The following is a 17,342-nucleotide window of genomic DNA, read 5'->3' as shown; positions in this document are numbered from 1 at the left end:
TATATATATATATATAATTTTGTTTCTAGCTAGTTGTTTGATATTCGTTACAATTGTAATAATGTAAGGAACTTTAAGGTGCACAAGTAACGAGAATTTGCCACAAGAAAATTTCAATAGTCATTAAATAAATAACTAAATCATAATTAAATGAGCATGTTAATTATCAAACTTTTAGTGAATAAGTTTAAAATAACAAATAATCAGGCTGTTCTCAAATATCAGCTTTCATGGAAACCAGGCTGTTCTCAAATATCAGTTGCACATCTATTTTGTCCAAAATTTTATATGTAAGAGAGGGATCATCCACTAGCATATCAAAATTCAATATTATTTCAAATACTTAAATTGAGCTAGAAATACAACCATAACCTCATTTAACATCAGATATGTTGAGAAATTAGGGCAAAGCAAAACAAGAATCGACACAAATCCAGAAGAACAAATAGAGATTTAACGAGGTTCGGTAAAGATGTATACGCCGTCGGGAGCAGAGCGATCGCTTTCTTTCAACTCAAGAAAAAAGTTACAAAATATGGGATACTCCCAAGGGTTACAAACAAACATATATATAGCCCTGAAGTAAATCTTGAAGTACAATATGTAATTACAAAATTATCTCTGCACCGTACTGCGGGGCGTTGCCCCCCACCCCCAACTCACATAACGAAACTCCACTAATTTGACAGATTCTTTCGCTCTGCTCTGCTTCGTTCCAACATCTGTCCCTTATATGATATATGAGTCATACCTAACAAATCTCCAACTTGGCGAATATTCAGCTCCTTAGGAGAAATACATCATGGAGTTTTTTACACACTGAAGTAGGTTGGGCCACCATGCTTCTCTAGCAACTGCAAACATTGAACAAGTCCAAGCAATGCAAAAACTTGTTGATATTAACTGACTTGGTCAACACATCAGCTGTATTTTCATCATTATGAACCTTCTACAACAGTATCTCACCAAAAGCAATCAATTCTTTGATCTTGTGATACCTGACATCAATATGCCTAGTTCTCGCATGGTACACCTGGTTCTTAGCCAGATAGGTAGCACTTTGATTATCACAATGTAACTGAACTCCACCTTGCTCGACGCCCAGTTCCTTTACTAGCCCAACAAGCCATAAGACTTCTTTTTGCAGCTTCAACTACTGTCATGTACTCAACTTCATTTGTAGATAATGTCACAATAGACTAATATATTGATTTCCAACATATAAGCCCTCCACCAAGAGTAAACACATACCCAATTGTAGATCTTATGTCATCCAAATCACCTGCACAGTCTGAATCAACGTACCCCACAATTGAAAAATCATTCTGCTGATTGCCAAAAATAATTTCATGTCCTACAGTACCCTTCAGATACCTAAAAATCCACTTGACTGCTTCCCAATGTCGCCTTTCTGGTTTATACATGTATTTGCAGACTTGACTAACACATGAGCCAAATCAGGGCGAGTACTTGACATTACATACATCAAGCAGCCAACTGCAATGACATATGAAACCTTTGTCATATCTTCAATTTTTGTATCTGTCTTAGAACATTAGATTTTTGTATCTGTATTAGGATATTGTTTTGAAGAAAGCTTAAAATGATTTGCTAATGGAGTGCTCGCAGGCTTTGCTTTGCTCATCTCAAACCTGTTGAGATAAACATAATCGTCTTGAGTCTCTATGTTAATGAATCTCCATTCTAAAATCTTCTTTGTATGACCCAAGTCTTTCATGTCAAATTTATAGCTCAATAAAGCTTTCAAACCATAGACATCATTCATATTCTTTGCAACAATTAGTATATCGTCAACATACAGTAGCAGTTCAAACCACAGACATCATTCATATTCTTTGCAACAGTTAGTATATCGTCAATATACAGTAACATCAACATACAGTAGCAGAAAAATAATATCACGATCATCAAAACTCTTCATATAAATACATCAAGCATACTCATATCGCTTCTAGTCAATCTGAATCATGTAAGAGTCAAGCTGCTTGTACCATTGTCTTGGAGACTGTTTCAACCCATAAAACGGTTCTTTAATCTGCAAACTAGATGCTCCTGTCCAAGTTGAGTGAACCCTTCTAGCTGTTCTATGTAAATCTGCTTCTCTAAATCACCATGCAAGAAAACAGTTTTAACATCCATCTTCTTCAAATGCAAATCCCAAATAGCTACTAATGCAAGCATTGCCCTGATTGAAGTATGTCTGCTCACAGGAGAAAAGATTTCGTCATAACCTTCTGATGTGAACGTCTGCTGCGAAAGTCCCTTTGCAACTAGTCGAGCCTTGAACTTTTCCCCGTCTTTTTCTGATACTGCTGGTTTTCTTTTGTACACCTATTTGCACCCAATAGTCTTCTTTCCCTCAGAAAGTTGAACTAGCTCCCATTGAAAAGTGGTTGGATCATCGCTACTGATGAGAAGTGCACAAGAGACCAAGTCTTCATAACCCAATCTGCTAGGAGGTCTTATATTGGTGCGTCTCTATCTGTCTCTAGCTAGATTATAATTCTGCAAATTATCTGTATTGGAGTCACCAGGTGTTGGATTTGAACCTTCAACTCTTTCAGTTGTTTTTGGATGTTGTTCTAGATCCATCTGCACTGTATCTGAACTAGAACTGTTCCCTTGTACCTTGTCTTGATTCTGCTGCATCATGAATAATTTAACAAAAACTGCATCTCTACTAATCACCATCTTCTTTGCAATCAGATCCCAAAACTTGTATCCTTTCACACCTTTCTCGTAGTCCAGAAAGATGCACTTATTGGATTTTGCATTAAGTTTTGATCTTTACACTTTAGGTACATGAACATAAGTAGAACAACCAAAAAATCGTAAATGATAGAAATTAACTGGATTATTTGTCCATACTTCTTCTGCGACCTTGCCACCTAACGATGCCCCCGAGGTGATCTATTGATTAGATATCATGTCATATTCACAGCCTCTGCCCAGAAACTCTTAGAAAGTCTTGCTTTCAGTCTCAAGCATCTTGCCTTTTCATGTAATGACCTGTTCATCCTTTCTGCAACGCCATTCTGTTGTGGTGTTTTGCGCACTAAAAAATATCTCTAAATCTCATGCTCCTCACAAAATTTCTGAAACTGCGAACCTGTGTACTATGTGTCATTATCATATCTCAAATACTTGACCTTTCTGCTAGTTTGGTTCTCCATCTCAACTTTCCACAGCTTAAATTTAGAGAATACTTCAGATTTTTTATTCAAGAAATACACTCAAACTTTCATAGAAAAATCATCAATAAATGTAACGAAATATAGAGATCCTCCCAATGATGATTACCTGGTAGGGCCCCATACATCGACTGCACATAATCAAGAATCCTTTCAGTTTTATGCTTTTCAGTAATAAAACTGACTCTAGTCTGTTTCCAAGAACATAGAACTTAAAAATATTGTGCTTACAGGTTTTAACACTATGAAACAGATTTCTTCTATGCAATTCTGTCATCCTACGTTCACTAAGATGACCCAGACGCATATATCATAGCTTTGCTCATCATCTGACTTCACAGAATGAACTTCACCTACAACTGTACTCCCCAACAATTTGTAGTATTATCTGTAGTTAATTTTTTTTTCATCACTGTCAATGCAACCCTTAATAATTCTGATGGTTTCCCTATCCTCATCTGTCTTAGGAATAAAATCATTTCTATGTAAAATGCCCAAGGAAATCAAATACATCTGAACTCTGACTTCACCAATACCAATAATATTGCAACATTTATCATCACTTAAATAGACTGAGTCAGAATTAGTTAACATATATGAAGTAAATCACTCCATATTAGGTGTTTTTTGATAAGAATACCCTGAATCAAGAATCAATGCATCCATGAACTGAGTTGATTAAAATGAAAACATATCACTATCACTGCAATCTGAATTGTCACTTTGCACCACATTTACAAACTTGAATGATGTATAACCTTTATCTCCAGTTAGTTCCTTGAACTTTGGACAATCTCTCTTCATATGACCCGACTCCTTGCACTTGCAGCAATGAATTGTCTTTTTGCCTTTGAACTTTGATATGAAATTTTGCTTTTCAAAACCCACATTCTCTTTCTTTCTTCAACGATCCTGATTACCCTTAACATATAAACTATCACCATGAGAGCTTTCTCCTGCATTCGGATTCCGCTGGTTGTGAGCCAACAATGTTGCAGTAATCTCATCAACTTTTATGATTTCTTTTCGATAAGTAAAAGTTTCACCAGATGTTCATAGTAAGAAGACAGTAAACACAACAAAATCATTGTTCAGTCTTCATCCTCAATATTTACATAACGCCGTGATAAATCTATGATTATTTGATTGAAGTCATTCACATGCTGCGTCAAATCAAAACCTTCTTGCATTTTCAGTCCATACAGTTTTTGTTTTAGATACAATTTATTCATCAGAGATTTAGACATAAATTAAGTTTTCAATTTCTTCCATACATCACTTGGAGATTCTAGATTCATCACGTGATACATAGCTTTATTGGTCAGACATGAACGTATGGTTACTGCCGCTCATTGTTGTAATTTTTCTCAATCTTTATCCTCCATAACATCTGGTTCCATTGCCCGCAAAGTCTTCAGGATCCATTATTGCGCCAACAAACCGTTGACTCTTATTTCATTTGACACAATCCAAAATTATCAATTCCACCAAACTTCGCCGCATCAAATTTTGCATCTCAAAACTTTTTCTAGGTTACAAGCCCTCGCCAACTCGGATGAAACCGCCTGGTTCCGATGCTGTGAATCCCTCCGTCGCGGCTGGAATACCCGTCGGTCACGCCAACCCGAAGCCTGTCGTGAACCTGCTTCCCGAAGCTGCTGGAAGAACCGTCGGTCGCGGGAAAGAAGGGTGGAAAAAAAACGCAGGAAAAAAAAAAGCCCTCCCGAAAATTCGCCGAACTGCTCCTCTCTGAGCTACTGATCGCACGAGAGCACCTTCTGCCACGATCGTCAATCCCTCACCTGCACCGAACCGCCAAACTTCGTCTTCTTGCGCCAAGCTAGGGCAGATTCGACCGTGTGCCAAAACGTCAGAACCCTAGCCGAACCAAATTGCCAAAATTCGTCATTTCTGCGCCGATATTTTTATTTTTTTTTTTGGCCATCAACCAATTTTTAATAACACTCGTTGAGAAATTAGCACCAAGAAAAATAAGAATCGACACAAATTCATAAGAACATAGAAATTTAACAAAGTTCGGCAAAGATACCTATATCATCAAGAGTAGAACGACAGCTTTCTTAACTCAAGAAAAAAAATTTACAGAATATAAGATACTCTTTAGGGTTACAAACAATCATATATATAGTCCTGGAATAAACTCTGAAGTACAATATGTAATTACAAAATTATCCTTGTACCATACTGTGAGGCGTTGTCATCACACCCCCAACTCACATAACGAAACACCCCAGATTGAACAGATTCTGCCGCTTCACACCGCTACGTTCCATCATATATCCCTTATATAGTATATGAGCCATACCTAACAAGATACCTCAACATCTTTTCTTAGTTTATAAAATTTTTTTTTTTTAATATTTTTTATATGATACTCAAAAAGAAAATGAAAACTTAATTTCATACAAAAATTACAAAAAGGATTTCTTAGGATTCATGTTGTTGAGCTTATTCTTTTTCTCTTAATTTCAATTTTTTAAAACCACCCACAACATTTATGCTTAAATAATTTAAATCAACGAACTTATGTAGTTTGATCAATTGCATACAAAGTTTATCTAACTTGAATGTTACCTTACAGGGATTCCGGCGCATGTTACACTTAATCATCTTGATATTCCACAGGTTCTTCAAGATGAGTATGGAGGATGGCTAAGCCCTAAGATTGTGTAAATTCATGACCACTGAAAACTTCAAGAACATAACACAGATTTAGTAGCATGATCATTCCTCTTTTGAAATTGTGCAGCAAGGATTTCAAAGAATTTGCAGATGTATGCTTCAGGGAATTTGGCAGTAAGGTCTCTCACTGGACCACCATTACTGAGCCAAACATAATTGGGTTAACGGGTGATTTCGTCCCGCACTCTTGGTGTTCTCCAAAATTTGAAACCATCAATTGCTATGCTGACAGTTCAGCAGATTGGATATACATTAAGGTTCACAATATGCTAATAGCACATTCAGAAGCTGTTAGACTATACAGAACAAAATATCAGGTGTCTTTCTTATCTCAATAACACTAAAATTTATTAAAATAAATAAATAAATGCAATGGGAATTGTATATTTTGTTATATTTTGAGCATGATATTTAATATGCTAAGAAACATAACGAAGGCAACCAGTAACATTACACTTCTGGCTTCTGCAAGTTTCTGTTCTGCCAAGAGATATATAATTTTCAATATTTTTTTTGGCAAACTTTTAATCGTGTAAATAGTTGAGGATGATTAGTTCCTTACTTCTTAGACAATGTAGCATCTTCAATTCTTATTTTCATGAATATTATAGCAATGACAAATCTGTTCACAAACAGCGCTATCAAGGGGGCTGGATTGGACTGAATATTTATTCTTTCTGGTGCCAACCATTTTCAAACTCTTCTGCGGATCTTGAAGCGACATTACGAGTAAAGAGCTTCATGTTTGACTGGTGAGTTTTAACTTGACTTTGCCAATAAAGGGCAGAAATTATGAAGTCAGATCATGATATTGTACTTGTATGCTATTGTGGGTTAATGGCACAGTAGTTATCATACACTATTATTTTGAAGCAACTGTCTGTGTTTAGAAGTCTAGACTATGAACATAAATAGGATAATACAACAGTGGTTTAAATTTGTAATTCCTCTTTAGCAATAAGATAACACCAAAATATAATAAAAGTCAACATAATTTTATAGCCTGACTACTTGAAATGCAGGGTTCTAAGTCCAGTAACAATTGGAGACTATCCTGAGCTGATGAAGAGTATTGCTAGCACAAGGCTGCCTTCATTTACCAACTCTCAGTCAGAAGTATTAAAGGGCTCATTCGACTTTATGGCTATAAACTATTATGCATCAGGGTACATCAGTGATAACTCCAATAGTTCCAAGGCAGGCGCTAGTGGTTTCCAAGCAGATATGGCTGCCATCATGCGAGGTTTTGTACTCTTTTTCCAGAAAAGGTGTTTTTTTCTGTTAAAAATTTTTGCACTTCTTGATATTGAAAATGGAAATACTTTAAAATTCTCTCGCAGTTAATAAGAATGATCCACCAACCATGGGCCCGGTTAGTAAGCAGCTTTCATTTCTTAATCCTCACTAGAATTTGGCATCCTTGCGTTGAAATGTGTGAACTTGTCTCTTGTACCAGTTTCTACCAACTCGTGTTCCAGAAGATTTTTCTGGACTTGAGAAGATGTTGCATTATCTCAAGGAGAAGTATGGGAATCCTCCAATTTACATCCATGAGAATGGTAAGTAATTTATAAATATAAAAGGATTTGCAGCATCATACAATAAACCATTACTCATCTAACACCTCATCCGTGTTTCTGTTTTTAGGCTTTGCTGCTGGACTTGAAAACGTTTTAAATGATACAGCGAGGATTGCATACTTAGAAGGTTACATTGGAAGCACACTTGAAGCCAGCAGGTAGTGCTGCATTTTTACCTATAAAGCATTATTGTTACAAAAATTGACTTAAGAAAACAGTGCATTAAATTTTAAACACTTTTTTTCTTATCAAAATGCAGGAGTGGCGTACAAGTTAGAGGATACTTTGTTTGGTCTTTTCTTGATGTTTATGAGTTCTTGGGTGGCTACAAAAAAGGATTTGGACTCTACCATGTGGATTTTGATGATGAGAAACGGCATAGAACGCCTAAGCTTTCAGCACATTGGTACTCCAGTTTTCTTAAGAATAATGTTAGTGTGGTGTTCAGCATTGAGAGTGCTGGTCTTGAAGCCACTTCTCTTTATTCACAATAATTTTTTTTTTTTTGTTGGGCAAAAACTATTATCTGGCACAGAGGTCATTTAGCTCTCAGAGGATGTCATTGCAGTGAAATAAAGATTAATTGAGTTTAAGAAAAATCGAAGTTTTTTTTTATGATGCATATCAGCTGCATAACTGGTGATACATGGAAAGCTATTCATGTTAAATAAAACTCATGCTGTTAAAGGAACAATCTTGTTAGAAATATAACAATTGATAAACCTATGGTCAGTCTCTATTAGCTATCAACAACTGCAATTGTTTGTCATCATCCTAATTCTACTATTTACTACCTGTAACCATGGCCTTAAACAAGTGAGGTCAACAGGTCTACAAATTATTACTATAAACCGTATAAATTCTTATATTTTAGCTAAAGGCATCATAAGATGAAATAAAATATCAAATGCATATATTTTACAAAGAAATTATATAAAGATTAAATAAAAATAAGCATTTATAACAATAAAAGAAATCCTATACCACAGAAAATTCACTAATATTTATGTTTTTTCTATTACATAAATTAAAAATATGCTAGTTAATTAATTCATGTAAATTCTTTCCATAATTGGGTAAGCCAAACATAATTCATTGATTTAATCAGATCTTAAATTTCAAAACACCCAGCAAATTATGGAGTCTTTATTTTATTCCTTCAAAAGATTATAAGCAAGTTATTTTGATTTATTTATATTTTTATTTACAGAAAAATTACTTTAATTTAATTTCTATTTGTGATGTTTAAATTTACAATTATCTGTTGTGATTAAAAGTTTTATGTTACTTTATTTAAAATTTTCAAGTTAGCTTGAATCAAAATATTATATTATGTTAGCTATAATTTTTTTTTTCATTATATTTTAGTTTCTTACATAAGGTAAGATGAAAATCTTATTTTTAATTGAATATAATTCTATTTCATTTTAGTCCATCTTTTCTTGTTGCTTTACATTAAAATTTTGTATAATTAGGTTGGGTAGAAAATTTATTTGAATTGGATTTGCATCTTCGTTCTTGTTAAAATCATAATCAAATATTATGGTGAATAAAATCTTAAGTTTATTTTGAATTAATGCTTGAAAGTAGTCCCTCATTGTAATTGTCATTCAAAGAGACGTTGGGTAGAATGCAAAAACATGACTCAGCGTAGGGGCACCGCAGCAAGCAAGCAGCACTGGGGCATCGCAAGCAGTGTAGGGGCACTGCAGTAGCAGCGCGGCCACGCTCATGCGTGCACGAGCACATCGTATCCGAAAGAAGATGTGCAAAAGCGGATGCAGGAAGGAAGTCACGTTTGCTGGCAGGGTGAAATGCACTCCGGGGTTTCAATCGGGAACGATCGAACGAGCGTTTGATCAACGCAGTTCAAAAATCTGACCAAGAAGTGAAAACAAATGCACCCTTAGTTGAATAAAGGATCTGTTTGGGGTCGCCTTTTTCGCGCGGCGCGACCCCAAGTCGCAAAATATTCGTGTTTGGCTCCCAACTTCGCGTGACGGAATGACGCTAAAATGGGGGGAAAGCGGGCCATGGGATCGACCCCACGGCCCCAGCTTTGCCTCGCTAAATATTCCAAATTGCCCCTAAGTGATTTATTGTAATTTTTTCTTTTTGTTTAAGGTGAAAACAAATGCCCCATAATTTTTGTACATGACATTTTCTTTTTGGATGAAATAGAACACATTTTCCTAAAAATTTAGTTCATCACTAAAACTTGTAAAATAAATTCACATAGGATGCTTATATTTTGGTGTCTGATGGGAATTGTCTTGTAAGCATGTGTAACGCTATTATCATATATATGCTTATTTCTATAGTCCAAACACTCCCACTAGGTTAAATATTTTTTTAACACCTTTATTGAAATTATTATTACAGTAAAAAAAATCAATTTAATTGATAATAAGTTTGTATAGTTATAATTGAGTATCAAATAATTCAAATTCTACTTGAGATTTATATTATCATAATTTTTTTTAACCTCCAACAAGGGTTCATATAAAAATAAATATTTAGTTGGCAAATATTGTTAACATAGTATTATTCTCAGCTTTTTTTTTATGTATTATATCTTTTAATTGCATTGTTTTTATTTCTTATTACATTTTGAAGTGCATTGTGTTTGATTGAGTAGAATTTGAGTTGGGAAGAATTTTGAAAGGAAAATTTAACTCAATTTGCTTTATATGGGATGTTCCCCAACTTCTAAATTTTTTATATGTGACAAATGTCTCAAGAAACTTGAGAGTTCAGCATTTTTTTTCAAAAGCCAAACAACTCTCTGTTCTCCTATTCTTGTCTCCATGAAATTTTAATGGTGGATAAATGATAAAAGTCTTAGCCATTACTGTAGAATATGACATTTGTGAGGTGGTACCTACATCAATGGAGGTGAAGATATATTATTGAGCTCTTTTAATTTAGTTGTTTGAAAATATAACTGAGGTTTTAAGAAAATATATTCATTTCTTATGCTTCGGTTCGTGTTACTCGGTTCCTCTACTCCAGAGGGGATGGTTCGACGAAGTCCTGCGTGTTACTCGGTTCCTCTACTCCAGAGGGGATGGTCCGACGAAGTCCTGGTACAACCCGTCATCAAGCTTCTCCTATAGTTGGATCGCTCTTCCTTCATTGTTTGTTGGTGGTTCTCCCTGAGGGAGTTTAAGCGCTCCACGCTAGGCTAGTTTTCCCACTATGTCTGGGACTGCTCCCAAGGCAATCGTGGCTTTGAGCACCTCTGCAAATTGTCCCGGCATTTGTTTGGTGATCTGAGTTCTCAAACCTTGCAGGCCTTGTTAAAAAATTTCTTCTAAGAACTCCCTAGTGCATGCTACTTTCACAATGTTCCTCTGACTGGATTCTCCCTGCTGTTGTTGTGGGGTTATCTTCTTGTTAACGACATATTTCTACACTCTCCGCAACTTAAAGAATGTTGAATCCGACAATGTGAGAAAACGCCCAAGGTATAGAGCGTTTTGTAGGGGAGGGAAGGAGAGAGAGAGTACATTCAAGAACAATAAAAAAGAGTCTAGCATTTATTCACGACATGGGCCCCTTATTTATAAACATAGATCCCGCATTAAAAAACTACATTATTCCCATCATCATTGACTTTTTAGAGATACTTCTTAATAATTATAAAATTATTTAAATTAAATAAGATCGGGAAACTGATTTGATCAACAAGAGATCGTTGATCGTCCAACAATGCTTAATCTGATCGATATTTAACCTGAAAGGATGCTTCTTATCAATCGTCCTGAAGGTTGTTCATTGCATTGCGAGAAATCTTCTGGCATATTCGCCGACCGCCCAAACTAGACGTCTCTCTCACTAGTGTATAACTAAAACAACAGTCAACATCTTCGTTCGATCGATCGTTTCTTCCCAAGCCATTCATCCGTCTTGAGATTCATGCCGACATATTTTACACGTACAATTTTAAAATAATATTACTATTTAAATAGTAATTTCCTGACACCATTTTTTTATTGGGTTCATCTGGGGATATCAGGCATGGGTTCATGGGACAACTACTAAAATTGGCTCATTTAACTATTATATTATGGGATTTCTAAATACATAGCACCTGAAATATTATCATTTATATATTTCACACCTCAAAGTTAATATTATTAAATTAACACTTCCTAAAATAATTCCGTTAACAACACTACTTCCGTCCCGAATCGTGTTTCCCCTCTCTACGGCCGCTCTGGCCAACATCGCTCCCACCCGACCTGGCAAACCAACCCATGCATGCGCTCGTGTTTCCTTTCCTGGGCACACCTCTCCCTGTTTTACCCGCAAACCAATGCAGGCAACACCCGCAACTCCTCACGGTGGAGGCAGAGGGAGCTGCTGCGGGGAGATCTGAGGTAGATGAGAGGGAGCTGTTCGCTGCACAGGAGCCTAGAAGGATAAATGGGTTGCATGTCCAGGTGTTGCCGGCTGGAACGATGAAAGAGAGCAGATTTGTGTATGCAGCAAGGGAGAAGGATGGGCTTGAAGATTTGGCTTCCTGGTTTGGCAATCGAGCTGCGAGGCAACGCCTTTAACGGAATTATTAACGGAAGTTTGAATTTTATAACATTAACTTTTGGGGTATGAAATATATAAATAAGAATATTTTGGGTGCTATGAATGTAAAAACCCCTTCTACTATTCGGATAAAACCATCCAACGTTTTAATAGAACAACTTTATGGCTTATGCGAGTATGCGACTATGAGTATTCACTCGAATAAGACTAACTTTTGTTTATTCATTCATTTTTTTAAAAGGGGTTTTATCATATCAACAATCCAAATTTTTAAATAAAATGAATTGATCATCCAAACTTAAAATTTTATATTTCAACAACCCAAAAATCACCCAAAACTTTAAATAAAATGGATTAATCGTTTTTGTTTCTAAAGAAAAAAAAAAATTAAGGATGGTTGGAATTTAAATTTTAATTTTGGGATAATTGCATACATATCACCTGAAATATTGATATTTACAAATTAACCATCCAGGTGATTTTTTGGAACTATCGAAGAATTGATAAAAATGAAAAAAAAATGTGTTCGGACTGTACCATGAATTTTCATATTTGAGCGAGAGTTTGAAAAATGGATGAAAGAGGATGGCCGATTTATAAATCAAAAGTTTCAGGTGGTCTATATGTAATTGCTCCTTCAAGTTTAGGTGGCCAACACATTATATTTAAAGTTTTTGGTAGTTGATATTTAAAAACCCCAAAATTTAAATATTAAGAAAAAAAATAAGGCTTGAATATAAATTGTTCTTGAAATAATCTACGCAACAGAATTACTAAGTCTTACACAAGCAACGACTTTGTAACATTCATACAAAAGAGTCAAGTTTAAATTCGCTATTTTCTTGCTTTTATTTATACTAAGTTGAAAAATTAAAGCTCTAGACAATGACCACATGCTAACGACGCATAACTTTAGCTATCCTATTTTTAAAAACATAAGCATGTTCGCAGACAAAGTTCATAAACCCTCAGGAGCTAATGCTGGAAATGCTAAGCATGTTCGCAGACAAAGTTCATAAACCCTCAGATTACAATCTATGGAAAAAAATTGAAGGAAATGCTTCTAATTTAGTCCCAACAAGGCTTCAAATGGTATCCCAAGGAGCTAATGCTGCCCGATGTACTACAAAAACGTTTTATGGCGGAGCTTTATAACAAGCATGCTGGTGCAGATGCGGGACGCGCGGGCGGAAGGAAAAACATCAACTCACATTCTGGCATGACGTGGAAACAGGATCAAACTGAATGACACCGCATAAAGAAACATAGTCCTGTGAAATTTTATTTTCTTTCTTTATTTCGAATTAAAATTATTTTTTGTTAGATTATTTTATAAGTTGTAATTGATGTTCTGAAAAATTTATTTTGTTTTATATATTTAGAGATTTGTTCTCGAACTTCCTGTTATGAGAAATTATATATCATCTTCCTTCTACGAATAGTGTGTCAGTAGCTTGCTCATAAACAGTGGCAGACATCCCTCGGCAACCATGACACATGAAACTAGGTTTTTTTTTTTTTAATTCTATTATTTGTTTCAGCCCAGATATTTGTCAAAAGCCTCTTAATCACTTTCAAACACTGTCGAGAATACATTGTCTCATTCCCTTGGTATTCCACAATCACCTCCTCGTTACATCCACTTCTTAAAATTTTCTAAGAAGTTTAAAATGATGTTATTTAATATTGGAGCCAGATAAATCATCAAAGGTTTTTAGGAGCTTACTATAGAAGATATGCATTGAAAAATTCTCCAACTCTAACAAAAATTTGTTGCATTTAAGAGAAGATAACTTGGAAAGGACACTAATAGCCGCAATGGTGACTTGTCGATTGTGAAGAAGTAAATACCTTCCAAGAGAATATTTCAAGTAACGAATAACAAATAACCTAACAATTTGATAAAATATTGGAGCCAAATAAATCATCAAAAGTGTTTATAAGCTTACTATAGAGATATGCAGTGAAAAATTCTCCAACTACAACAAAAACTTGTTGCATTTAAGAGAAGAAAGCTTGGAAATGTCACTAATTGCCACAATAGAGACTTGTCAGATTGAGAAGAAGTAAATACCTTCGAAGAGAAAGTTTCAAGTGACAAATAACTGATACCCCAACTATTTGATAAAATATTCAAGCCAAAATTTCATAGCAAAATTTGACTTGCCATATTTTGAAATACCTTTGAATCTGGATGCATTCATTGAGTAGCTTAAAATAATAAAAATTAATTTTTTTAAAAAAAGGTATTCCTCCTGACAAAAGAGTTCAAATTGATAGTCATCAAACTCAGAAAGAACGCTTTCTTATGGTAGAAAAACATGAAGCATTTTCGACAATGTTAATGAAAAAATAAAATCACCACATTGCCCCAAGCTAAAACCCCAAGCTAAAAAAAGGGATGTAACGCAAACGCCTTTTCTTGTATTATCGACAAGATATGTATATAAAACTTCCCAACGCGAGCCAGAGAGAATCTTCTACAAAAGAGTCCGCTGAATTTGATTAACTCATTCTGAAATGTGAGTTGGTGAAACTAACAAAACATACAGTGGTGAGATATCTTGGAGGATTGAAACTATACATCACTAATGTACCGCAACTGTGACCGTATTGGCCCCTACTTGACGTACAATCCCTTGCTTTAAAGTAAAGAAGCAACAATGCCACCAAGTAACCACCACATATTACAGAAAGTGCTCAACTCCAGAATTAGGCAACAGAAGTACCCTCATTTGAACGCCCGAGTCGACCCCTCCCTTGGAGAAACCAATCTAGAGTACAGAAAAATTGGAGACCAGCAACACTCCCAAACTTGCCCTAGCAAGGAAGTTCTTCATGTGTTATGATATTGGATACATTGCATTTACCCAAAATAGGAGGGAGATCCTTTGATGATATAGACGATTACACATGAGAAAATGAAGATGCCGGAAAAGAGTTCCATCTCCTAGCTAACAAGGGAGTCATGTTAGTTGTTCAACACATTCTTCATATCCATTGCAACGTAAAGAAAATATGTGGTCTTATCATAACATAGACAGTTGTGAGAATGTGGTGTATACCGAAATAATTGATAGGTTGAGCATGGCCACACAGAAACACACCCAATCTTATTCCATCTTGGTTAAAAAAAGTAATATGATCACAATTGTCAGGAAATGTCTCATGAAGTATTCTATTGAAGACAAATTCCAAGAGTAAATGTGGTGTGTTGTGGCCTCATTGATACCTGTCACATCCTAGTGGGTCGTCATTGGCAATATGATCATTGCACACCTCATGTTTTTTACATGAACACATTCTCTCACCAAGAATGGGAAATGCATCATACTCTAACCTTAGGAGTTTGGGTAATAAGCACAATTATAAAGTCTGAAAATACAATGCCATCAAGTTATTTTTATGTAGGCCTTGAGCAAAACATTAATAGGACAAACATTTGTGGTCTTGAAAGACTAAATCCAAAGAGCCCATAGTGAATTTAGCTCGAAGATCATTAATCGCTCGAAGATTGATTCAAATTTTGGCTCAGATTGAGATCAGATAAAAATAAATCAGTCGAGTTACGAGCCAAGATTTTGGATCTAATTATTTTCGAGCCAACCCCGGCTCGGCTTAAAATTGGGTCGTCAATAGTGTATTGCTGTGAATATAGTGAACTTAGCTCGAACAACATTAATCGCTCGAAAATTAATTCAAATTTTGGCTCGGATCGAGATCGGATTGAAAAAAACGAGCTAAACAACGAGCCAAACTTTCAGATCGTTAACAGTTCAAGATATAAGACATCCCCTACTGAGATAATTTTAAAATGTCTCGATTGATGGTCTACCTTTTAAGGTTGCCATCACTTAGAGAGAGTCAACATGTAATAGACTTAATCTCAGAATCTATACTTTCAAACTGACTCACCTACCAGAAACAATCAATCAAGTATGAGAAATTATAGAAACAGGTTAAAGACTTGATGGCTAGAGGATTGGTTCATGAGAATACCAACTCATATGCAATTTCAATTCTAGTTATGCTAAAAAAGAATGGTTATTTATTCTAAAAGAATAAACTTTGGAACGACGTAAGTGTTCCAAAGTTGACTTCATACCTGAGTTAACCCAAATGACAAAAGGAACACAAATATTATTACTACAAAAAATCAAATAGACAATTATAACCAAATACACACTAAGCTGAAATGGGAAATACAATAGCACAACACAACCTCATGCTAGGGTGGGTTTGATTCATGGGGGGTCGGCTAGGTGTTCAGGGAGTGGTGTTAGGTGGTTGGAATGGGATGTGGGATTACTAGAAACTGCAAAGGTGGGGCTGGAATTGTGATGGCAGTTAGGTGGAAGCCCTGGACAACAAAGACAGCGAAGCAGAGGGTTCGGATATTGAAGCAGTGAAGAGCGAGGGTTGTGCACTACCCGACAACGAGGGGGGGATGGGGGGAGTGAGAAGGAAGGCGGTTTAGGGGCGTTGACAACAAGAATAAAGGGGAAGTGGGGTTTCTGGGAAGGCGGCAGTTAGTCAGATGGAAAAGTGCTGAGAATGGAAAAATCGATGATAAAATACAACATCAAAAGCAATATACAACCAAAACATCACTTGACCCTTGAAGGAGAATCATGATCTCAGAACGAGATACAGATTACGACATTCCTGACAAAAAAACACATGAAAACCGACTTAAAGCACAAAAACAACATACTCATTCTACTAGGGTAAGATATGCTCCAATCCCACAATAAGGAAGGATCAATTGGCCCCTTTGATTCACTGGATTGAACTGACACACGCAAAGAACCGCTCCCTTCAATCTATTGCTATCGCACGTCTCGCAGAAGCAGGAGTTGTTTGTTCCGCAAGAGCGGGAGTTGCGTGTCCTACATGAGGGGGGGTTGTGCGTCTCGCAGGAGCGAGAGTCGCATGTCCTGCACACGCACGGAAGAAGCCTTGCTTCATGTCTTTTATAGACTATCGTGAGTTTCTAGTGAAGAAGGCCAAGCTCCTCCTACCTAAGGAGAATGATGTCAGATGGAGGTACAAATGAGAAACAACAAAGTTGTGGGTGCGGATGCAGGACGCAGAAGGTAAAATGTGGAATCAGATTCCGGTATCTAAGAGGATTGGGATATGAATACCATGATTGCCGGATTTCACCTTTGTGGGAATCAAGTCGAGCGGCTTCTGATTTGGGATTTCTTGCCTTTTCTCACAGCCAAGGGTCCTGTGGACCCTTATTTCCTATTTTTATTTCTAATTTAAGTTATTTTCTATTATGAAACTATTTTTATGT

At 36.0% G+C, this 17,342-nt stretch overlaps 1 protein-coding gene across 2 annotated transcripts in view; it reads left to right on the top strand.

Annotated features, from left to right (window-relative positions):
- The window catches only part of LOC110028213 (beta-glucosidase 22-like), a 9,807-nt gene extending 1,735 nt beyond the window's left edge, over positions 1-8,072 (top strand). Inside the window, exons 6-13 of one of the 2 annotated variants that reach the window (XM_020729978.1) lie at positions 5,815-5,902; positions 5,983-6,232; positions 6,552-6,667; positions 6,938-7,158; positions 7,256-7,287; positions 7,372-7,474; positions 7,563-7,653; positions 7,755-8,072. In XM_020729978.1, coding sequence (XP_020585637.1) covers positions 5,815-5,902; positions 5,983-6,232; positions 6,552-6,667; positions 6,938-7,158; positions 7,256-7,287; positions 7,372-7,474; positions 7,563-7,653; positions 7,755-7,989 — 1,136 coding nt within the window. In that variant the 3' untranslated portion in view covers positions 7,990-8,072. The remainder of the gene's footprint in view (positions 1-5,814; positions 5,903-5,982; positions 6,233-6,551; positions 6,668-6,937; positions 7,159-7,255; positions 7,288-7,371; positions 7,475-7,562; positions 7,654-7,754) is intronic. The other variant, XM_020729970.1, reaches the window with a different exon arrangement.
- The last annotated feature ends 9,270 nt before the right edge of the window (positions 8,073-17,342 follow it).

The sequence above is a fragment of the Phalaenopsis equestris genome, unplaced genomic scaffold (assembly GCF_001263595.1).
Source record: "Phalaenopsis equestris unplaced genomic scaffold, ASM126359v1 Scaffold000002, whole genome shotgun sequence".
NCBI classification, from domain to species: domain Eukaryota; kingdom Viridiplantae; phylum Streptophyta; class Magnoliopsida; order Asparagales; family Orchidaceae; genus Phalaenopsis; species Phalaenopsis equestris.
The sequence above is the reverse complement of the archived record's forward strand: the minus strand, read 5'-3'. Positions and strand labels throughout refer to the sequence as shown.